Below are 24,414 nucleotides of genomic sequence, written 5' to 3' on the forward strand. Positions count from 1 at the left end.
GAACCATTCCCAAAACCAACTTTTCAGACAGGGATTGGACTAGACAATGGGATAGAAAATGATATGGGTGAAGAATGAGCTTCTTGGAACAAGTAGACACATGAGACTATGTTGGCATCTCCTACGTGGAGGGGAGACTAGAGGGCAGAGGGGGTCAGAAGCTGGCCAAATGGACACGAAAAGAGAGAGTGGAGGGAAGGAATGTGTTGTCTCATTAGGGGGAGAGCAATTAGGAGTATATAGCAAGACTTGATTTGTAAACTTTCACTTAAAGCACAATAAAAATTAAAAAAAAAAAAGGGCAGGGGGGACAGGCTGGTAATAGGATGGAAGCAGTGACTGTTGGCAGCTGAGGCCTAAAAGTGTCTCTCTCTTTGCCGTTTTGGTAAAAAGACCCCAAATGTTTTCTGAGAATAGGATTTTTTGATTTCTCAGAAGTATTGTGATCAGTGGGAAAAGTAGCAATTAATGGTATATTAGTGGCAAGAAAGGGAAAGACCACCCCTCTTGGGCACACACCCTCCCCTGTCATGAACTCTTAAGGTCAGAAGGCTGAGCCTGAGCTTTTATAGGGTTTGTGGAGCAAGAGGTGGAGGGTATCAGGGAGGGGCATGTGCAATGGCATGTTGTAGCAGCAGTGAACTGAGAGATATCACCTGACTCTTCAGGGTCTAATGGTGTTTATCCTGGTATTGATTCCAAAGTGGGACAAAGGCCCCGTTTTTCCCTGAAGAGGTAGCATGCCATAATGAAAAGGATTGGGCTTTGAGTCAGGCAGACCTGAGTTCACATTCTGATTTTGTCTTCTGCTGATTTTGTGAGCTTTAACAAATTACTTACCCTCTCCTGGTGCCTCACTTATCTTAGCAGCAAAAAGTAAGGTTAATGGACTTTTGATTGAAGATGGCAGATTGAACACAAGCATTAGTCTCTCAGAATGCTATTATAGTAACAGTAAAGGTCTTTTTTTTTTTAAGGCATAAATTAACCAAGGACAAAGTGAACGGAAGAGGAGACATCAGTGACATAATTTTGGAAGCTGAAGAGCAGATTTAAGAAAGCTGAAATGGAGGTTGGCAGTTGGGGAAGTCAAGAAGCAACCCAACTGAAACTACAGAATTCCTAAAAGATTCAGGAATTAGTAGTACCAGTTTCTTCTGTGAGTAGGGGTAAAGATGGGGTAAAAATATCTTTCAGTTGAAACTCTGTTTGCAGTGTAGAACCCCAGATTTCCTTCCCAATTCTGAGCAGCAGAATGACCACCCAACCAAATGACCAGCAAGCCTTCATCCTGGTAGAACCTGCAGAGTTCTCTGGAGAGGATAAGGCAGAGGATCTCTGGTTTAGGGATCACCTGAAAACTTGGGGATGGAAGTGAAAGTTTACTAACTGGATGCTGAGATCCCCTGACTTCTTCCCCTGCTCAACACCGGCAGGTGGGATTATAACCCTCGCCTTCACCCAACAGGAGATTGTATAGCCACTCTGGGAATCTTACCAGTCTGGGAGAAAAGAGCTAAATAGACTGACATCTGAGGTTCCTCAGGAAGTGGAGCACCCAGATGCCTCCACAGTGAAGTCCAGCTTGAAAGCCCTCCCCTTTTCTGTGTGCATACGTATGCAGCTCACTCTTAAATATGGGCACACATCCAAAAATACCGGCATTGGCAAAGAGAGGACCAAAGCAAACACAGACCAAACAGAGCAGCCTGAAGGGACCACAGCGGGAGAAGAAAACATGAAGAAAAGAAGTTTTGCCTTTAACGTCTTCAGAGAAATAAGAGAATATATTGTATTTAATAACAAAAACAAGATTCTTTTAAAAATGGAATGCCCAAAAAACAGAAAGAGTTCTTGATTATTGAAAATGTGATCAACCAAAAAACCAAACCCATTGCCATCAAGTTTATTTCAACTCATATCCACCCTATAAACCAAAAAAAAAATCTGTTGCAGTCAAGTCGATTCCAACTCATAGTAACCCAATAAAAAATAGGGTAAAACTGCCCCATAGGGCTCCCAAGGCTGTAATCTTTATGGAAACAGACTGCCACATCTTTCTCCCATGGAGTGGCTGGTAGGTTCAAACTGCTGACCTTTTAGTTAACAGCTGAGTGCTTAACCACTGAGCCACCAGGGCTCCTATAGGTATGTGTAAATATAAATATGTAGGTGCAGGCACATATATTAATTGAAGACACAAATATGGATATTCCTTAGACATAACCAAACACTTTCCAACATTGGTTTTCTAAATTTGAAAGCTTAGGACCATAGTTTCATGGGACAACTCAGCCAACTGGCATAACATAGTTCACAAAACTCACGACCTACATGGTAGTGAAGTAAGTAGCATCTGGGGTCTTAGAAGCTTGTGAGCAGCCATCTAAGACACAGCTACTGGTCTCTACTTGCCAGGAGCACAACAGTAAGATGGTAACCAAAAGCTCAGAGAAATGCGTAGCACGTAAAGTCAGTAGAAGGGTTGGAAACTAAAGTTGAGGAAACCTCCTAAAAGGAGGAATAAAAAGAAAAAAGCTTCAAGAAAACATAAAAAAATTGGAGCACAGAGCTAGAAGTCCAGCATAAGTCAAATAAGAAGAGTTCCAGAAAGGGAGGACAGAGAAGAGTTAGGAGAGGAACTCCTCAAAGAAATAGTGAAATGAAGTTTCACAAAATGAAGGACATGAGTTTCCAGGTACAAAGGGCTCACAAAGTGGTCAGTGCAGTGAATGGAAGTAGGGTCGTAGGAAGACCTCTGAGTGCCTTACAGAATGATGGAGACTTGAGAAAAGATCTTAAAGCTGAGAGAGAGGGAGACGAGAGGATGAACCAGGAGTTAGAATGACGTCAAGGGTCTCAGCAGTAGCTGTAGGAGCCAGAAGAGCAATGTCCTCAAAAGCCTGAATAAAAATAATTTTCACCTAGCTTTTGATGCTCAGACAAGTGATTGGTCAAGACTGAGGGTAAAAGAATGATAGTTTTAGACATTTCAGACCACTAGAGGATATGTCCAACCAAAATGAGAATTAAACCCAGGCAGAGGGAGATCAGCACAGAGAAAGGCAAAGGCTGGTGGTGAAGGTGGCATGCAGCCGTCAACCCAGAGGGCAGTCAGTCCAGGTGGGCGCAGATCAGAAGACCTGGAGACTTCTTCAGGGGGGTGACATTAATTGAATACCGATCACAGAGATCATCACTTACATGTTTTGAACGTTTACTATGTGTCCGACAATTCTAAGCATACATGTATTAACACTTAAACCCTAGTAGGAGGTAATCATGGATAGCCTCATTTTGCAAATGAAGAAATTGAGGCACACAGTGCTTGAATTATTTGCCCAAAGTCATGTAGCTAGTACGTGACAGAACTAAGATTTGAACCCAAGTGGTTGTGTATGGAGTCCATACTCACAGCCATCAGACCACGCCTTTCACTCTTCACCGCAGGAGAGTGAGGGAGTGCAGAAGTACTTAGAAAATGAAGCAAATGAAAAGTCAACACAGCTACTAAAGCTAGGGGAGTCTGAAAGTTGCAAAGAAAAAGGAAAGTAATTATAGAATACTTTGTGGCTCAGAAGTGAACATGTTTATATATAATGTGAACACTGAACAAAAAAAAAATTTCAGATCTATCAAAAATCACAGCGTAACTGTTGGGAAGATAGCAGCAGGATGAAGGTGTGCATAGAATAGTGGGAGAGGAGGTAAGGGTGAAAGAGAACTAAGTGCTTTTCTCCTATGATGGTGAGCTAATATATAAAACTTTAAAAAAAAAGCAGCAAGAAGTAGCAATAAAAGTATCTTATTTAATGATACAGGCATTGTGATTCATTGGCAGAATTCTCTTGTTCCGTGTGAGAGACCCAGTTTCGATTCTCATCCAGTACACTTCATGTGTAACCACTACCCCTCTATCACTGTTGTCTTGCATGTTGCTGTGATGCTGAGCAGATTTTAGTGGAGCTTCCAGACTAAGAGGGACTGGGAAGAAAGGCCTGGCAATCTACTTCCTAAAATTAGCCAGTGAAAACCTTATGGATTACAACAGTCTAATCTGCAGCTGATTACGGGGATGGCACAAGACTGGGCAGTATTTCATTCCTTTGTGCGTGGGGGCCGACTCGTCAGCACCTAACAACGACAACATCGTATATACAGAGATAAATATCAAAAGAACTAGAAGTGTTGAAAGTGCGTCAAAGCTGGGGAACCACCTGTGTCTGCCTGCTGTCTTTCATAATAAGCCTTGTAGAACTACTGGACTCTTCAAATATGTGCAGATATAACTGATATAAATAAAACTAAATTGTTTTAAAATAAATTGCTTTATCATCCTAGGAAGTCAGTAAATGTCTGCTGTCCTCTTTGCTTTTTCCAAGATTGGCATTATGCTGTGGTGACTAACCAGTTTCCCTTCTCAGAATTGCCCACTTACTCTTCAGCCCTTCCATTTTTTGAAATGGAAGAATTGTAGGGAATTCAGTTGACAGAGACCTTTGATGGGAGCCCAGGTTGAGACAGAGCAAACGGCCCAGCACAAGGTGCAACCAAAGGGCTGGAGGAGGCTCCAGCTGTGCTGGGAAGGGGCGTTGAAACCATCCACCTGCTTGCTGGGGAACCAGCCCAGTGCATTTCTGACCTCATGGGAAGCCTCCCCCAAATGGTCATAAGGGAACAGTGGCAGCAAAAATGTAAATGTTTCGGTTCAGGCATCTCAGACTGGCATAAGAGGCCAGTATCTTGAAAGGCATAGAGTTTGGGATTTGTGTGTATGGGGCAGAGAGACAAAGTGTGTGAGTTTATAAAGCGTGCCATATGCTATGTGTTCGGTGCAACGTGCCATTTCATTTTTATTTCTTCTTAATTCAAAGACAGAGAAAGCTCATTAGTAAATCTAGTCCTATATACCTGTGTGTGTGCGTGTGTATGCATGTTCCCTGGGCAGTGCACACGGATAAGCACTTGACTACTAGTCGTAAAGGTTGGCAGTTCAAAACCACCCAGAGGCTCCATGGAAGACAGGCCTGGCGATCTGCTTCCGAAAGGTCACAGCCTTGAGAACCCTATTGAGTAATTCTATTCTACACATATGGGGTTGCCATGAGTTGGGAATCCATTTGACAGAAACCAACAACAACAATGTATATATAGAGAGAGGGAGAGAGAGACCTTGTGGCATAATCGTTAAGTGTTCAACTGCTAACCAAAAGATCAGCAGTTCGAACCCACTGGGGAGAAAGATGTGGCAGTCTGCTTCCATAAAGATTACACCCTTGGAAGCCCTATGGGGCAGTTCTCTGTCCTATAGGGTCACTATGAGTTGGAATCAACTCAACGGCACACAACAACATATGTATACACACGTACACACATACATATACATATCTATATATATGCATATATACTCATATACATGTATATATAAATAAAGTGTTTATGTATTAATGCACTGATTAAAAAATGATCTTACCTCTGGCAGGACCTCGAATGTTGGTGAACCTGGTTCCTCTTTTTTCCCCCCTAATAACCGATCTTTCAGAATAGATCACCAAGTCTTTCTTCCACGGCACGTCTGGGTGGAACCACCAACCTTTAGTTAGCAGCCAAGTGCTCGACCATTTGTGCCACCTGGATCCTCTTATTGGAGGATCTTTCATCTTACTGTTTTACAGTAGTTTTTACAGTACTTTCTGTGATAGAGTAATTAAGATTTTGGCAAAAAAAAAGTATCAATTTACTATAATTTGCTCAATTATCCAAGAAAAACTGGGAAGAAGACCCCTTACCAAGTGAAACCCGCTGATATAACCAAGCACCTAGTGTATAAGGGCATTGAGCTGGCTGCAGCGGATACAAAGATGAGCAAGGCTTGATCCTTATCATCTTACAGTTCAATTCAGAGAGGAAAAGAATAAGAGCTCAGTGACAACAATGCAAGGCTGACAAGCCTAGCACGTGAAGGGGGCAAACAGCGCGCCTCCTGGGGGCTCAAAGGGGAAGAGAGCCCCTTTCAGGCACCAGGGAGAGACAGAATGTAAGTTGAGTCTACTGCCATTATAAAATAAATGCACCTGCAGCCTCTTCTCATTCGTTCATTCACACACTGAGTGACTGTGGGTGTCTGCTCTGTGTCAGGTGAGAACAAAGCCCTGCCGTTGTGGGGGGCACAGGCCAGCCAAAACCCCTTCTTCTGTCCTAGTGGCTGCCATGCCAGAGTCAGAGAGGACAGGCTGTACCGCTTTGTTCCAACTTTGGCTTGGTTTCCCTACCTTCCAGAAATCTCCTGTGTAATGCACTGTGACGCTGACCTTCAGCAAGGCTGGACAGTTCTTGGTGGTCTTAGGACTTGGTGAAATGGAAGCTGTGGGTTCACACAGGTTCAGCGGCACTGTGGTTCTGCTTCTCTGACTGCATTCCTGACATTGCTGCAAGTGCACAGTGTCCCTCAGAGCGTCCGAGCTGCTCCCTGGGCTTTGGTCTTAGGATCTGCGTCTGAGTTAGGGCCCTCAGGCCTTAGGGAGAGGGCAGGCGCTGACATTTGGCCCAACCAGATGACCCAGATCTTCCCGTGTCAAGATCTTTTATTTGATCATACCTGCAAGGTCCCTTTTGTCATATGAGGTGACATAGTCACAGGTTTGGGGGATTATTGTGGACCCATTTGGAGAGCCATTATTTTGCCTGACACAGAAACTAATTAAAAAAAAAAAAAATCACATAAGTGGTGGCTTCTTTTCCCCTTCTCTATGGCTAAGAGAGAGAGGACCTATGGAGCAAGTTTTCAAAATGCACAACAAACTTCCTGGCCATAAACTGAGGAATTTTCAAAAAATTTCTATTGGTTCTTTAAAATAGTTAAGACATGACTAAGTTATCTTTGCAGTGACTATGAGTTATCATTCTAAAAACTGGACTTCAAATCCAGGTGTACTGGATCTGATTCTAGAGTTAATACTCTTAAAAAACCAAGATCTCTGTTTATCTTGGAAACTCTCCCTTCGTCTTAAAATAAAACGGAGGGCAAGAAGGAGCATCGTGCCTTTGTTGTTTTAAGCTGTGGCTTCTTGCCTTCTACACACTGCCCTGGGCTCCCATTTATAGCCAGGGTATCAGTGCTCTTCCTGCAGAGCCTCCATCCCTCTCTGATGGATCTCTGTGCCAGTTCCAGCCCTCTCACCTGCCATCCATTTAGGATCCAGTGGCCTGGCTTGTTGGAAATGTTGGTAAACGAGGGAGAAAGCTGAGTGAATACTGTCTGTACCTGAGCTTTGGTACAAAGTCCACTCATTCTTACATTCTAATTCCTGCCAACCTTCTGGAAAAAAAAAAAAAAAACCAAACCGGTTGCTATTGAGTCGAATCCAGCTCATGGCAACCCCGTGTGTGCTGAGTAGAACTGCACACCATAGAGTTTTCAAGGCTATGACCTTTCGGAAGTAGATCAACAGGCCTTTCTTCTGAGATGCCTCTGGGTGGGTTCAGACCACCAACCTTTTAAGCAACCAGGCAACCTTGGCCGCTTGGTTAACAGCCAAGGGCTTAACTGTTTGCACAACCCAGGGACTCCATGTCAACCTTCCAGAGCAGTGACATTTTTAAACAAACCCTAGACCGGTGGCATGTTTCTCTCTAACCTTGTTCTGGGTATGGCTGTTTTAAGCATCCTGGTCGAGTGTCCCAGTTCAGAATGAGGACAGTATGAATGTCCAGCCACATTGTGTGCATCTTGGTAGCCCAGCAAGTATCACATGACTGGCTTTTGACCGACACTTTAGTAATATGTTAAATGTAAAAGCCTTGAGAATTCTTTTCAGCTCTTATCCCCTAACCCCCTCTGTGTGGGATGTATTTTTTTAAAAGCGTAATAGGAAGTACCCTTTATTTTACTGTTCAACTACCAGCTCCCTCTCAGCTTAGAAGATTGATTCTGTGTCTTTTAAGATAGAAGCCTTATCTAAACAAGAGCCTAGGAGCTAAATCCCTCTGGCCGAATACAGATTAAGGATGACTTGGTGCAATAAAGGTATCTTTTCCACTTGCTTCACTGAGCAGTTGCCCAGTCAAGCCTAGAATAGGAAATGGCATGGAAGATCAGACATGGGAAGTCGTTTCAATATTTGCCCTCCTGTTATACGATCGCTGAAGTCAACTTATTACAGGACCCAGGCTTTTTCACCATTAAGATATGAAAGGTGGTGACTAAAATTGGTCTTAGATGTCTGTTGCCCTTGTACGCCCCACCCCTGTTAAATGAGATTTTAGCTTCAAAGGGACCTTGGTTTCTTAGTGCTCTCTTGGGATTCACATGCATTTAGCTACATGAAGCCTGAATTGCATTAGCAGTTTTTAAAAACAATGAATGCTGAAAGGACGCACAGAGTCATTTCTAAAAATTGACGTTGAAAATGGTAACTCAGTTTTCAATAAAGGTTTCTATTAGGGTCAGTAGTTTATAAATGACCAGTATAGGGCCATGGTTAAGGGTGCAGACTCAGAGGCAGATGCCTACGTTCAAGTATTGGCTCAACTACTTAGTAGCTATACAGCCTTACACAATTTATTGACCTTCTGTGTGCCTCAGTTTCCACATCTGTGAAATGGGGAATGATAATGGTGGTTTTCTCATAGTTGTTGTGAAGATTAAATAAGTTAACACATAAAAGCACTTAGAGCAATGCCTGGCACAAAGCTGTTGTTAGCTGCCGTCAGGTTGGCCCCCAACTCATAGCAACCTCACATACAATGTGATTGGACCTTTGTGACCCATAGGGCTTTCATTGGCTGATTTTCTGGAAGTAGATCACCAGGCCTTTCTTCTTGGTCTCCCTTAGTTTGGAGGATCTGCTGAAACCTGTTTAGTATCACAGCAACACGCAAGCCTACACTGACATATGGGTGGTGGCTCCTCATGAGCTGCATTGGCAGGGAATCGAACCTAGGACCCCACATGGAAGGTGAGAATTCTACCAACGAACCACCGCTGCCCATGGGCACAAAGCAAATGTTCCATAAATGCTGGTGGTTGATATCCTTGAAGATACTGTGGTTTTTACTCTGCAGAGATCACTTGGAAGCATTAACATGTTTTTACAAAGATTTTCCTCTCCAATGGTTGAAATGTAAAGATGTGGGAACTTCAGGCAGGGTGCACACTGAGCTATTCACATGTATCCTGGTGGGCTCTCAGGCAGTCATGAGTGCATGTGAGTTCACACTTAACTATCTATGCACACATTTGCTTCTTTAAGGAATGTACGTTGCACAGACCGTATTGTCACAGCCATGGTGACATCTGCATTGTGTAAACTGGGGTGAAGTTACTAAGAATTTTTCATTAAAATAAATTTTTCCAGAATGAGATGTATTGTTAGCAAATTGCATGACTGGAATTTCTGTCATAGAATTTTTCCAGTAGGTGTGCTTCTGACAAAATTAAGCATTTTCCCCTCAAGATAAAACCAAGTTATTGGGTAATTTTACATTTGCCATATTGCTTAACTTTTTATAGACTCTAACCATAAAAATGTTTTATACGTGCTCACATACAGTTTTAGATTTTGATTGTTTATCTGAATTACTATCGACTCGACGACCACAGGTTTGGTTTTCCTTAAACTGCCAGATTACTTGATGCTGACGCTTGCCCTTATATTTTATGATAGTTCTCCACACTGCTTGTAATGTGTTTAGAGACCTCTATGCAGATTTTTTTTTTTTTTTTTTTACCAGAAGCCCTGGTGCTGCAGCGGTTAAGAGCTACAGCTGCTAACCAGAAGATCAGCAGCTCAAATCCACCAGCTGCTGGAGCAGTTCTACCTCTGTCTTACAGGGTCACTATGAGTCAGAATTGACTTGATGGCAACAGGTTTGGTTTCTTATGCAGATTTTCCATTTTGGACCACAGTTGTTCCTTTACCATGATCCTTCTTAGCATTACATGAGATGATTACCAATATGGAAGATTTTTTAAAAATCATGTGTGACCCTTTGTGATTAGCACAATTGCCTAGGTTCTGGCTTTTTTCTGCTTGTTCGCGTGGTTAATTATGGATTCATCGGATGTTAGAACTGAGAGAGAGATCTTGGAGATCACCTAGTCCTCCTGCTCATTTTACTTTCAAGATTATTAAGCCCAGGGAGACAAAACTTGTCCAGCCTCACACGGCCAGTTAGAACTAGACTTTGATTCATCTGGTAACTAAATTAAGGGGAGCGAGAAGAGAACTCACATTTATTCTGCACAAGGACACATAAAAAATCCCTGCTATCCCTTGAGGAACTCACAGTTTAGTGAGGTGATGGTCTGGTGAACAGATAACTACAGAATCGTCTTCCAATTTCAGCTATTGCTCATCCCCCTACCCTCGAGGGCCCACGTCAGTGTAATGTTATTACTGGTAGATGCTGTTTCAGCCTCTTGTCCAGCCACACAATTCTCAAATAGGCAACTTGTGTTTGTGATGCTTAGCTTTCCACTTATCCATTCATTTCTTTTTCTATGATTCATTCATCAAAAACCATTAGTGAGGGCCTAAGCTATGCCAGGAGCCCTGGTGACGCAGTGATTAAGACCTCAACTGCTAACCAAAAGGTCGGCAGTTCGAATCCACCAGCCACGCCTTGGAAACCTCTGAGGCAGTTCTACTCTGTCCTATAGGATCGCTATGAGTCGGAATCGACTCAAAGGCAGTGGGTTTTAAGCTATGCTAGACAGAGTCACTTAAATGCTACATATTAGGGAAAAAATCATGGTGCTTGCCCTCAAGTAACTTACAGTCTAGTTGAAGGAGAGAGGCATTTCATGGATGACTTCATGGGTAAGAATCGGCATGTATCTCTGAGCCTTCCTGTTACAGGCTTTTTTGGTGAATCCTGCATGATAGGCTGCATCATGCCCCCTGAGGCGAGTTGATATCAGCCTCCCAGGTGAGTCTGTTCTGCCTGGCCAGACCCACTCACCAGCACAAATTCAGACCAAGGCATCCCAGTCACTCCAAGGGTTATTTCTCCAGAACCAAGGACAAAGGCCACCTTACTTTGCATAAAGCTAAATTCTTCACCTGACAAGGGTTTAAAGAAGAAAGTACAAAGAAGGATGAAAGGAGCTGTGATGTACACAGGGCAAGGAGCACTGAAGGCACAGCTTCATTCGTCCTAAGGTTTTCATGGATAGTTGACGTGTTAGCTGATAGAGTGAACTTTAAAACATACCTTCTCAGGGGCATTTACAGTCTCAGATCAGTTGAGAATCTTGCATTGTTGCCTTCCTCTCTTCCCTGTTGCCCTCCACCCTTTCACTTTCCTTCCTCTTTAGATCCGGGAAGGTGAGGCATTTCTGAAAGTGGTCCTGCTGGTAGACCTAGCTCTGTGCTCTGGGATGAGGCTGTCATTCTTCAGCTTGTACCTGCTGTAGGAAGAGAGCGGCCACTTACCTGCCCTGTGCTCTCTGGCTCACCAGTCAACTAGTCAATAGATCTGTTGTTCCCTTCATTCCTTAGCTCATTCATTCATGTATTCAACTGGATGTCTGCTGTCCAGCAGGCACTGGTGATACAATGGAAAGCTAAAGCAGACACCATTGATATTCTCAAAGAGCTTATAGTCTAGACTGGAGGGAGAAATTAACTGTAATCAAATGGTCACAAAGTTAACGTAAAATGATGTCCTGCTTCCCCAGTGCTGCCATAAGAAAACAGTAGCCAGCAGTCCTTGGATTTCCTGGGCTTGGAGATACATCTGTCATGTGTGTCAGCCTTTACATGATGTCTTCCCCTGTGTGTTCTCTGTGTCTATGCTATTCTTTTTATAACTCAGAAGTGATTAGATATAGAACCCACCCTACTCAGGCATGACCTCATTAACTTAACAAAGAAAACCCTATTTCCAGATAGGATTACATCTACAGGTATAAAAAAAAAAAAATTAGCAAAGAAAACCCTATTTCCAGATAGGATTACATCCACAGGTATAAAAAAAAAAAAAAAAAACAAGTATAGGGGCCATGATTTCAGTACACTTTTTGGGATGACACAGTTCCACCCAGAACAATGACAACTGATACAAGTGTTGTGAATAGGGTGCTTTAAGAACAAGTTGAGCACTGGAGTTAACTATGTGATGGTCAAGTGTGACGGTAGGGAAGAGCATTTAAAGCTGGGGTACAGCATAAGCCAGGTCCTCTGGCAGGAGGAAACAAGATGCATCAGAGGCACAGAAAGAAAGTATGGCTGGAATAAAGGGGGAGTGTGGGGATGGGGCTGGAGAGATGGGTCAGCCCAGACTATAGTGGGTGTCATAGGCCATGTAAGGATTTCTCACTTTATCCAAAGAGCAATGGGAAACCCCTAGGATGTTTTAAGCAAAGGATGTGACATGATCAGATTTGGTTTTCAAAAAGATTACTCTGAGAGTGGATCAGGGTAGATGGGGGGCAGAAGACCAGGGAGGAGGCTACATCAGGAATCCAGGCTGCCTCAGGGCCCAGGCTATCTCAGGAGTCCAGGCATGAGATGACGGGGACTTGGACTGAGGTGGTAGCTGAGGAGATGGAGGTAAGTGAACAGATTCCAAAATAAGTAAAAACAAGACTTGTTACTCAATTGAATATGGGGATGAGACTGAGTAGAGACATGACGGATGATGCTGAGGGCTCTGGCTTGTGTAACTATGTGATGTTGATGCCATTCATTGATATATGAAGGACATGACTGGTTAAGATTGAGGTTTGAATACACTGTGCTTGAGGTTTACCTGAGATACTGATTAAAACATGTTGTATAAGTAGTTTGAAGTAGTACTCTGGAGTTTAGAGGGCCCATGGAGAATGGAATATGTATTTGTGAGTCATCTTCATTTAAGTTGTATTATAATGCAGACTCCAAATTCTCATAAAAAGACCAGACATAATGGTCTGACTGAGACTAGCAGGACCCTGGAGGTCATGGCCCCCAGACCTTCTATTAGCCCAAGACAGGAATCATTCCCAAAGCCAACTCTTCAGACTAAGGGGTAGAAAATGATACTGGTGAAGAATGAGCTTCTTGTTGGCATATCCTGTCTGGAGGGGAGATGAGAGGGCAGAGGGGGTCAGAAGCTGGCCGAATGGACAGGAAAAGAGAGAGTGGAGGGAAGGAGTGTGCTATTTCATTGGGGGAGAGCAATTAGGAGTATATAGCAAGGTATTTTTTTTTTTTTTTTTTTAGCAAGGTATTTATAAATTTTTGTATGGAGCCTGACTAAATTTGTAAACTTTCACTTAAAGCACAATAAAAAAATTTTTTAAAAATACATATGATTTAAAAAAAAAAAGTATTATAAGCCTAGAAGGTAGAGTGGGAAGCAAGCAAGAGGCTTGAGGCTGAGGCTCGAGGAACTCAGGTGTTAGTGGCCAGGTAGAGGATAATAAACCTGGAGAAACAGGGAAGAGCCAGAGAGGTGAGAGAAGCCAGGGAGGGAGTCTTGGTAGCCAGAGGAAAGGTTTCAAGATAGAAGGAGAAGCCAACATAGCAGAAGTTACTGAAAGACCAATGAAATGAGGACTAAGAGAGCCATCATATTTAGGAACATGGGAATCATGGTGACCTTAGTAAGACATGATGGGAGCAGAAGTTTAGAATGAGTTGAGAAAGCAATGGGAGGTGAGGAAATGAAAGCAATGAGGAGAGACAACTCCAGGGACAGAAAGAGACAAGGTAAGTAGTTGGAGGGCAATGTGCAGGTCAAGGGAGGTTTTGTAAAATGTGTGTTTAAAAGTCAGTAGAAGAATCCAGTAGTGAAGGAAAGGTTGACAGTGTAAAAGAGTGGAGGGATACCTGATGGTACGATGTTCCTGAGAAGGCAGGACATCATGAGACCTAAAGCTCAAAGGGGTCGAGCAGGGCTTCACCTCAGATAGGAGAAAGGACAGAGGACGGGGTGGGTGCAGATACTGCAGGGTTCTCCATTCGGCACGTGGAAGTTGAAGTTCCCCCTTGATGGCTTCTGTTTTCTCTGTGAAGGTGAATGAAGGGGAAGTACAGTCAGGGTGGCAAGTGGGGAGTGTTTGAGGATGTTGGAGAAGGTTCACAATAGTTGTTGTAGAGAATGGAGAAGTAAGATGAACAGAGGAGCAAAGCAGTGCCCATGTGAGGTGGGTGCTGATGGATTTAGAATGGAACCATGCTATTATTTTAGATTCTGTAATGATGCTTCACAGGTTTGTCTTCTGCTCTACTTGTTGGCAATTTCATTTAGGAAGCAGTGTAGTCATTTATTACTCTAAAAGTAGGTTATTCTAAGTCTAATTTTTTACAACATCTAAATTAATACTGTGCACAGTAATTAGATTTTATAGTATCGGAATGTCTATTTATCATCTTCCATGTATGTAATAACCAGTATTTATCCCCTTTGCATAAAAACAAGCCCCCTGGGCACTGTGTGGCCTTTCTGTTGCAGAGAATATCTCCAGCCAATGTGGCACAGATAAAGACTCTGTCTTTTTCAGCTATTTTAAACCATTGAGCAGAGAAATCAGATGGTTACATTTTCAAAAAAACCATCTTCCTAAGGCCTGTTTGGATTGAATCATGGTTGTGGGGACCCAGCATTATTCAAAGCCACTCTGTGCCTCTTAATTGAAAAGCCCTGACATTGGCAAGGCAGAGAGATGGCCTTTGGGGCCACTAGCAGATGGTTCCTTTAGTGTCTTGTGTTGTTAATGACTCAGAGAATGTTTTCGATGAGATCAGAAGCAATCCACTAAAGAAAAAGCAGAGAGAATTTGAGAGCTTAAAAGAGCAGAGAGGAGGGATGTGTGAAAACCTAAAACAATCCCAGAAGCTGGTGTGGAAGGGGTGGTGGGGCCAGCTCAGTGGCAGATTTGTCATCAGTCCCAGCCCAGGCACTCAGAGCCTTTCTTCCAGTGGGAAGAGAGGAAGAGAAATTCTCTTCAAAAGCGCAGTGGACCTGTCTCGGAAATGATGAGAGGGAAACCAGAGGCAGAGAGTTGAACCAGTCCTGCCCTGTGGACGACCCAGGAAAAACTTATTTAGCACTGTTGTTCTCTCAGGGATCCTGGATGGTGCTCCTTTACTAACCTAAAGGTTCGCACCTCGAACCCACCCAGTTGCCCAAAGATGATCTGCTCCTGTAGAGATCTAGGCAGTAACACACAGGGTTGTCATGAGTTGGAACCAATTCGGTGCTGTCATGGATTGAATTATGTCCCTCAAAAATGTGTGTATCAGTTTGGCTGGGCCATGATGATTCCCAGTATTGTGTGACTGTCCACCATTTTGTCATCTGGTGTGATTTTCCCATGTGTTGTAAATCCTGCCTCTGTGATGTTAATGAAGGGGGATGGGCTGCAGTTGTGTTGATGAGGCAGGACTCAATCTATGGGATTGGACTGTGTCTTGAGCCAGTTTCTTTTGGGATATAAAAGAGAAGAGCAAGTGGAAAGACAGGGGGACTACATACCAGCAGGGAAGCAGTGCCGAGAGCAGAGCTCATCCTTTGGACCCGGGGTTCCTGTGCAGAGAAGCTCCTAGTCCAGGGGAAATTGATGAGAAGGACCTTCCTCCTTAGGCAACAGAGAGAGAAAGCCTTCACCTGGAGCTGACACCCTGAATTTGGACTTCTAGCCTACTTTACTGTGAGGAAATAAACTTCTCTTTGTTAAAGCCATCCACTTGTGGTATTTTCTGTTATAGCAGCACTAGATGACCAAGACAAACAGCAATGGGTTTTTGGTTTTGGCTGTTCCCTCCTGGGTGACATCAGCATGTTTACTATACTTAAGAGAGCCTGCCCACTCCCCAAAAGCCGTGGTCTGCCGGTGGTTGATGTGCCCATCCTAGCAGCCCTGAGTTGTCACCTTCCTCGTGCTTCCTCATCCTTCTCTCCCACAGCCCCCACCTGTTGACAACTGAGCAATGGAAGCACAATCTTAGCACAAATTAAGTGGCAGCTTTGAGGTTTTAAGAAAAAGGAAAACTTTTTCATTTTAGAAACGAAAAACTTAATGTGTCTTCTGTCAATTCACTGTCCCTTGAAATGGTTTCATCTCTATGCTAATTTTTTGCTGAGAATAGGAGCTCTCCTGCATTGGACAAGAGCAGCAAGGGTCAGGGAAATCAAAGACTGTCTGAGTGACCAGCCCACTTAGAAGGTGTCCTCAGAACAGAGTCACACTGGGGACCACAGCAGGGGAGTCCAGGACACGCCTCCTGGTCTAGAAGCAGTGCCCAAGCTGGGCCAACAGTCCATGACCAGGGCAGACTGCATATTTTTCCTTGGTCTTGCACCAGTGATTTCCTCCATAGAACTAAAACCAAAAAAAGTCAAACCCACTGAGATCAAGTTAATTCTGACTCATAGCAACCCTATAGGACAGAATAGAACTGCCCCATAGGGTTTCCAAGGCTGTAATCTTTACAGGAGCAGGCAACCACATCCTTCTCCCTCACAGTAGCAGGTGGGCTCGAACCACTGACCTTTCAGTTAGCAGCTGAGCACCAACAGAGCTCAGTAAACTCATAGAACTCGATCCCAATGTTGACTCCCCTTCATTTCCTCCGCTTCTACTTTAAATGAATAATTAATTCCGAAAAAGCACACAGTAGCCCACGATTCCATAACTGTAAGTTCTCTGAATAAGAAGTGGATGTGGCATTGTGTTTAGTTCTGGTGTCTGCTTCTCTTAGTAGAACGTGAGATGTTGAGGACGGAACCCTGTCTTTGTCACCGCTGTGCCATGAGCGCTAACACGGAGCCTTCCTCACAGGCGCTTGTGACGTGCTTGTTGGATTTTATAGCGCCGCTTTCTGAAGATGCCTATGGGTTTGGCACCCACTAGTTTAAGAGCAGTTGGACGGAGAGGAGATTGGAAAGGTCTTTTTGCACTGCCCTTTAACTGATTTCACAAAGCAATTCATCCTCACCTATTTAGTCCTGTATCCTTCCCTATCCAGTGATGCTGGGTTTTTGTTTAATCTATATCTTTTTTAAGAGAAAATTCATGATGAAAAAGAAAGGAGGCTTCAAGGCCAGAACTAAGACCAGCATGAGGAAACTGTGTGAAAGTTGATTTCAGCTCCCTATAAAGAACTTCTTAACAACTGGGGCTGTTTGTGAAGGAGCAGGTTCCCATCACGGGATGTGTTCAAGGAGAATCTGGGTGGTCACATCAGGGTCCTGTCCTGAGGACCTCTGCCCTGAGCCTCACTGGCCAGGATGCTGATGATGGGTTACCTTGGAGACTCCTCGCAGCCCCCAGAGTGGAATGGAGTAGCTGTGGCCTGGCCAGGACGCGGCTTCCCAGGGGGTCTGCAGTGAACAGGCCCAGGGAGCACTGACTCTGTACCCCTGCCCTGCGCAGCCGGGATGGTGGTCCAGATTCCAGGCAGGCATGTTGGCACTGAGAAGCAGTCTGCCTTGAACCCTGAAAGGATTTCCTGAAGTATTCACACACTCCTGAGGGACTTGGGATGAGGATGCCACAGAGACACGGAGACGTGGGCGTGTATGAATGAGGTACTGGCTGCTTGATGGTTACGCAGTGAGCATGTGTTTCTGTTGTGTTAACTTTCTCCTCATGTTGGGATGTCTGAGGCAGGCGCAGGTAGCCCAGGGCAGGCTTTTAGTGACCCGAGATGGGGCAAGATACATTACAGTTTCTGGAAACCTAAGGGGCTGAGGGCATTTAAGCATTTGGAAAGATAATAGAAACTATGTTCTTTTCTTTTAACTCGTTTCTTTGAGGTTTAGCTGGGTAATATTGCCTTTCTAATTCTTTCACGGAACAGACCCTGGTGACGCTCAGATGGTTAAAGGGAAACCTAGTCACCAGCCAGCTGCTGGGTTACATACCAAGGGATGAGAGAGACCTCCTGCGTCCTTGTCAGGGCTCTTCCGCTCTTCTGTGGATGGTGTGGGTGACTCTGTGAAATGGCACGTGGGCTTTTGGAGAGGAGGTAACTGTAACTGGCCTTGAAGAGGACAGGGAGGAGAACCCGGCCCACAGTGGGGCCCTGGAAGGAGGAAAGGAGTGTTTATAGCAAAAGAAGGTCTGGGGTGCTGTACTTGAAAAGGTTATCGTGTTTAGTGACTCACTGAATTCAACTAACCCCCCAAATCCTGGACATCTCCTGTGTACAGTGCCCTGAACTAGGAATAGTGGGCCATACAAATAAAAATCAAGTAAGAACCAACACTTACTTCCTACTTAAAAGGAACACAACTATGAGTCAGCAGCGTTTCTCTTTTGCACAGAGCGAGGCTCATAACTGTGCTCAGTACACACTTGCTGGATGGTGACCACTGCAGTTGTGATGTGCCCTGTGCTGCAAGAGGCTCCCACCTGGCTGCTCTGATCAGTGGCTCCTAGGGGCGGTTGCGGGGGGGTGGGGAGGAAAGCAGCCAGCTTGTGTACGAGCAGTGTTTAGTCCCCTCCACTGGTGCCTGGTGGTGCAGTGGTTAAGAGCTCGGCTTCTAACCAAAAAGGTCGGCGATTCTAATCCACCAGTCACTCCTTGGAAACCCTATGGGGCAGTTCTACTCTGTCCTATGGGGTCACTATCAGTTGGAACTGACCGGACGGCACCTAACAACAACAACTGGTGCCTGGAGCACCAATAAACTCGCCAGTTTTGAGGATAGAGTGCAATTCATGAAATATTTAGCATGTGGTGGGCTTGCTAGTACATGGGGTTGCCATGAATCAGAATCAACTTGACAGCAACAGGTTTGGTTTTTTTGGGGGGGAGGTGGGGCTTGCTATGTACCAGGCATGCACAGGGCTACACAATGGAGATAGCAAGGTGGACAGAGAAGATAAAACCATTAAAATGTGATTGAGATAATGTTTCGGAATGAATTGTGTCCCCCCCCGAAAGATGTGTTAAACTCCTAACCCCAGTACCTGTGAATGTGACCTTGTTTGGAGATAGTGTCCCTGAAGATGTGACCAGTTAATGGGAGGTCGCACTGGAGCAGGTGGGTCCTGATCTAGTATGAGCGTTATCCTTATAGAAGAGGAGAAAGACACAGAGACACTTGGGGAAGACAGCCAGGTATGCTGTAGCTGCAAGCCCAGGAATGCCCGGGCCACCAGGAGCTGGGAGAGATGAGGAAGGATCATCCCCTATAGCCTCAGAGAGCATGGCTCTGCTGGCACCCTGAGTTCAGACTCCCAGCCCACAGAGCTGTGAAACAATAAATCTCTGTTGTTTCAAGCCACGCACTCTGTGGAACTTTGTTACAGCAGCCCTGGATATGATACACATCATATCCAAAAACTCAAAACTTGGGGCTAAAACAATGTGTCCTTTGACATCAAAGATGACCCCTTGTTAAAAAAAAGAAGAAGAAGAATTATCAGTCCCCAATGTAAAATGTAGAGCTTTAAAAAACAAAAAAAAGAAGAAGAAGCCATTGCTACCAAGTCAATTCTGACTCATAACAACCCTATAAGACAGAGTGGAACTGCCCCATAGGATCTCCAAGGAGCAGCTGATGGATTTGAACTGCCAAGCTCTTAACCACTGTGCCACCAGGGCTCCAGTGTAGAACCAGCCTCACTGAATCCTCACTGAAAATTATAATCTCTCAGCGCTAGATGGCATTTTTAGAACATCGTGTCCAAACCTGTTATTTTACGGGTGGGGAAACTGAGACCCAGATAGGAAAAGTGTTGCCAGCATTTAGTTTTCATTCCCTTCTGGCTGCGTTTACAGTGATTAAATGTACCCTGGACCTTTGGTGGTGCAATAGTTAAGAGCTCGGCTGCTTACCAAAAGGTCGGCAGTTAGAATCCACCAGCCACTCCTTGGAAACCCTATGGGGCAGTTTTATTTTGTCCTGTAGGTTGCTATCAGCCGTTACCCTTAATTAGTTGAAAGAGACAGATGCTGTTTTCTGTAAAAATAATGTGACTGCCTTAGAGAGGAAGAAGAACTTTCTGGAGCACATTCCTTTAGTGCCCCTCATCAGAGGATTCTCTCTACCGCTTCTCTGCTCTGCTTCTTCACAAGTCTCTGTACCTGACAGCAAATAATACATCAGAAAACAGACGAAAGGTTTTTAAAAGGTTTGCTTTTCTCCCCATCTCCCCTAAGGGATGATGTGGGGTTTAGTGATTTCAGTTATGTTGAACTTATAAATGGTGACAGTTTGTTATAATGTGAGGATTATTTTGTTTCATATGTATTTTACATGTAGCCACATAAGCAAATATTTAGTTTTATTTTCACTCTCATACTATTTGGCGGCAGCAGCTAATATAAATGACATTGTATCCTTTCAAGCTTGAGACCGAGTTGGAGGACGTGAGGCGGGTACCCAGCATGCAATAGTTACCCAAATGTCCGTGCAATACTGGAATAACTGGTCGATTTTTGTCATTTCAGCTAAACAGTCAGAGTAACCAGTGGGAAAAGAATCTCTAAAACTGTTTAACTAATTGGATTGATTTTTAAATGTTTTTCACTGCTTGATTCAGGCAAAACATTTAATCTATTATTCTCTGTGCAGAAACAGTCGAGGCAAAAATGTATGTTTTTGAAGACAAGTCTGTGTTTGAATCCTGGCTTTCCCACTTGCCTTGTAACCTTGAATAAGTTACTTTTCTGGACCGCGGTATTTCATTTGTGGAAAGGGGGATGGATGCTAGTACTTCATAGTGGTTTCCAGAGAGTCCCTCGGTGGTGTAAATGGTTAAGGAGCTGAGCTACTAACCAAAACACTGAAGGTTTGAGTTCACCCAGGCACTTGGAAGAAAGGCCTAGTGATCTACTTCCTAAAAATCAGCCATTGAAACCCTATGGAACACAGTTCTACTCCAACACAAGTGGGATTCCCATGAGTCAGAATCAGCTCGATGGCAACTGGTTTACTGGTTTATATTTTAGTAACAAGTATAGGGTCGCTAGCACAGCGTCTGGAAAAACAAATGTTAATTCCCTCCCCCCTAAGAGAGAGCAGTCCTGGGATGGATCTGTGTGGGCACTTCTGTCATACTGAGCCAACCTGTTCTGCGTGTATCCTGGCCTCCTGTATCGTTGCCTTCATTGATAGGTACTATCTTGAATGTTTTGGGCTTGGCTTCTATCAGTGGATGCTACAAAACAGCCATATGAGATTGGTTACTGCAGGTGGGACGTAAGATGGTTGAGGATCTCACCAGTATATTACCCAGTGCCCTCTCTATAAAATCTTTTGTGAGAAATTTCTTAAGAATTCAGTGCCAAGAGAAAGTGAGCTTGCTTCAAGGTACAGGTAAATTTAATCTTAAGGATTTTGCAACTGACCGTTTTTGTTTTTCATTTGGCTGTGGAGAGAGTCAGAACCAAATCTGAAGCTCAGCTGGTTCTGTGCATAAGCCCTCACAGCTTGCCACTTGCATTGTTTTTTCCTCTGACCTCAGTAGTGCTACCATTATTAATATTTTCCCTGACCATATTGTTATGTGTTACAAGAGAGGTTTTGATGCTGTTGAATGGTATTACAGCCACAGCTCAAGATTCCCCAAATCCTGCCCTGCAAGTCACCTCTGCTTCTCATGGGGCTCCTCAGAGTAATTCATACAATGGGTAATAGCAGACAGTCGCCAGGGCACCACCATAGCACCACTTGTGCACCAGTACCTAGGGCACCACCATGCACCACCAGAGTACCGGGACCCAGAGTGATACCATGGCACCACCTGAGCACCAGGACCCAGGGCACCATCATGGCACTACCTCAGCACCAGGACCCAGGGCACCCCCATGCACCACCTGAGTACCAGGACCCATGGCACCACCTGAGCACCAGTATCCAGGCCAGAATCCTGCTGGGGGCCTCATTCTGAACCTCAGTCTCAGGAGCTTTGAACGTCAGTACCCGCTTGCATGACTGTGTCAGATTAATGACCCCTGAAGGGCAAATAGGAAGGAATGGTCAGAAGTAAGTCTGGCTTGAGAAGAATGTCAGTAACATCCCACCCCTTCTATTACTTTTTTTTTTTTTTTTCATATTTAAACATTATTTTATTGTAGTTTCTTTTGTAAGCCTCTTCAAATCCCTTGTAGAGTGAGGCAAGATATAATCACCTAGCTTCACAGATCTTGTTGTCATTAAGTGTTGTTTAGTTGATTCCAACTCATGGTGACCCCATGTGACCAGTAGAGCTGTCCCATAGGGTTTTCTTGGCTGTAATCTTTATGGAAGCAGATCGCCTGGTCTGTCACCCCTGCAGCCACTGGGCGGGTTCAAACCGCCAACCTTTTGGTTAAAAGCCAAGAGATTAACCTTTGTGCTACCAGTGTATAGATATAGATATATATACAAATTAAAGGAAGCATGTTAATGATACACGCATCCAAACATGGATTATTATGCCCCAGTGTATATATAAACAGAGTGTTCAGTGACCGGGGCTGGCAATAGGTGGTTTGGTCTTTGGACAAGTCTTATTTAGGCTTCTCCACTCTAAGCACATAAATAGATACTGGCCAGTGAATTTGTATTTGACAAGCAGTAAGCCTCATTTGTCATTGCAGGTGTCATACTCCAGTAAAACCCTGGCTTACAGAACTGTGTCCCCTATTTTGAGCTTCTGGAGAGCAGAGACCATGTCTCTGTCCTTTTTCCTTACAGTAGTTGGCCCCTAGCTGATGCAGAACAAATGCATCCAGGATGAATGGATGAGTGAGGGTTTGTTAACGGGGAAATCATTCAGGATAAATGAAATGTGTAATATCCGAATCTTTCATAAGGAATGGCACTTTGGACACCTTGTTATTACTTGTAGTTGCTTTCAGAAACACAGACTGTTCCTCTAACCAGATGCTACTGAGTTAAATCCTACTTTAATAGATAGATAAACATGATCTCTAATTAGCATATATAGTGCCAGAGCCCAATTAATTTTTTTTTAATAAACATTTTTTAAGTGTTTAATGCAGCTTCCTTTCTCAAAAACTGTATCATCTGATTTACATGGTTCATTTTCTTAGCAGGCCCTATTCTACTGACTGTAAGGTTTCCACTGAGACTCTTCCTAATTATTGCTATTAGTGAAGACTGAAATTAGGCGGCTTTACTGAATTTATATTTACCTGAGACATTTTTATTTTTAGTATCCTTGTCGTGCCCACACCAGACTATAGACCCAGAAGCTTGCAGTCTAGGCCTGCCTATATAAAAGATTTGAATGTTCACACACTATAAATAACAAGTGTCAGTGAACTCATTATAGTAAACCCTTAGGTAATTACTTTCTGCCTTAGTTAGGGGACTTATGGTGGCATAAGCTAAAATTATTCCATGTTGAGACAAACCCTGAGGTGGCTGTTATAGTTAAATATAATTCATTTGCAGCATGTTTATTATAGTTAAATTTAACTAATTTAGGGCCTGTTGCTGGCAAACAGATGAGGAGGAAGTCCCACCATCCCTGAGTTCCACACAGGAAGAAAATGAGGCACCGCAGCCGAGCTTTTAGAACATGACAGAAGAGTTACTCCCACTCTGTCTCCGTTCTTCCTGTCCCCAGAGTTGGACGGATTTGCTGCTGAAAGCAGTTGGCTAATGAGCTCTTCAGGTGTTAGATTAACGTGGCATGGGCAAGGGGAAATCTCAGAATTAACCCGAGCTCTGTTCAGTTCTCTGCCCTGTTTCAGTTTCAACTTCACTGATGTTACAGGAAGAACTTGGGGTCTTTGTGATATAAACTGATTTCTCAGCAAATGTCAGGCGCCCTCTTTCTGTGCCCCATATCTTTCAAAATCATCGGGCCAACTTGGTTGTTTTTCTTCCTTCCAATGCCTTCAAGCCTAGAAGAATATTCCTCTGGAAAAAATGTAGATTAATGAACTCTTGAAGGGTCCAAATTTGTGATTACAGATAATGGTTTCATTTTTTAAAGCAGTTTCCACATGAACACTTTTCAGAATAGATTTTGTCTCATAAGTCCTCTTCTGGGCTAGATGGCCTACTTTAGCAAAGACGTTGAGAGGACACCTCTAGGACAAATGACCCCAACTTTGAGGAATAATGACTTCTGAGCCATTAACTTTTATTGAAGTTGTTATGGATGGACTGTCCCCCGAAGACGGGAACTTTGCCCGAGAGGAAACAAAAGTCTGATCTTCATGAGGAGCAAGTATTTGAAGAAAACATTACCATATTTTTCTACAAGAATGCCATGTACCTACTGTGGAAATACATGAACTTCTCTAATTGCTCAAGGGAAGGTAGCAGTTGGAGAAAATCTAGAGCATGAGTAAATGAACACAGGAATCGGGAGATTTCTGTGTGAAGTTGGGCTTAGAAAAGAACAAAGCCTCTTCACCTTGTCTTTACTGAATGCAAAGATAAGAAGATGGTATTGAGTCTATGGAATCTGATGTGGGTTGGATGGGATGGATACATAGACAAATTCGTAGTGCA

General features: G+C 43.8%; 1 protein-coding gene across 6 annotated transcripts in view; it reads left to right on the forward strand.

The window, feature by feature from the left end:
* The window catches only part of FARS2 (phenylalanyl-tRNA synthetase 2, mitochondrial), a 643,593-nt gene that overhangs the window by 481,604 nt on the left and 137,575 nt on the right, over positions 1–24,414 (forward strand). For 2 of the 6 annotated variants that reach the window (XM_023557659.2, XM_023557660.2), the window contains one exon: positions 978–13,197. The exons of the other annotated variants lie outside the window; for them this stretch is intronic. Coding sequence is in view for 1 of the 2 variants with exons in the window: in XM_023557660.2 (XP_023413428.1) it covers positions 978–1,056 (79 nt within the window). In the remaining variant the exon portion in view is untranslated. Of the gene's footprint in view, positions 1–977; positions 13,198–24,414 lie in introns of those variants that run through there. 6 annotated transcript variants of the gene reach the window in all.

Source organism: Loxodonta africana, chromosome 1 (assembly GCF_030014295.1).
Source record: "Loxodonta africana isolate mLoxAfr1 chromosome 1, mLoxAfr1.hap2, whole genome shotgun sequence".
Taxonomy (NCBI): Eukaryota; Metazoa; Chordata; class Mammalia; order Proboscidea; family Elephantidae; genus Loxodonta; species Loxodonta africana.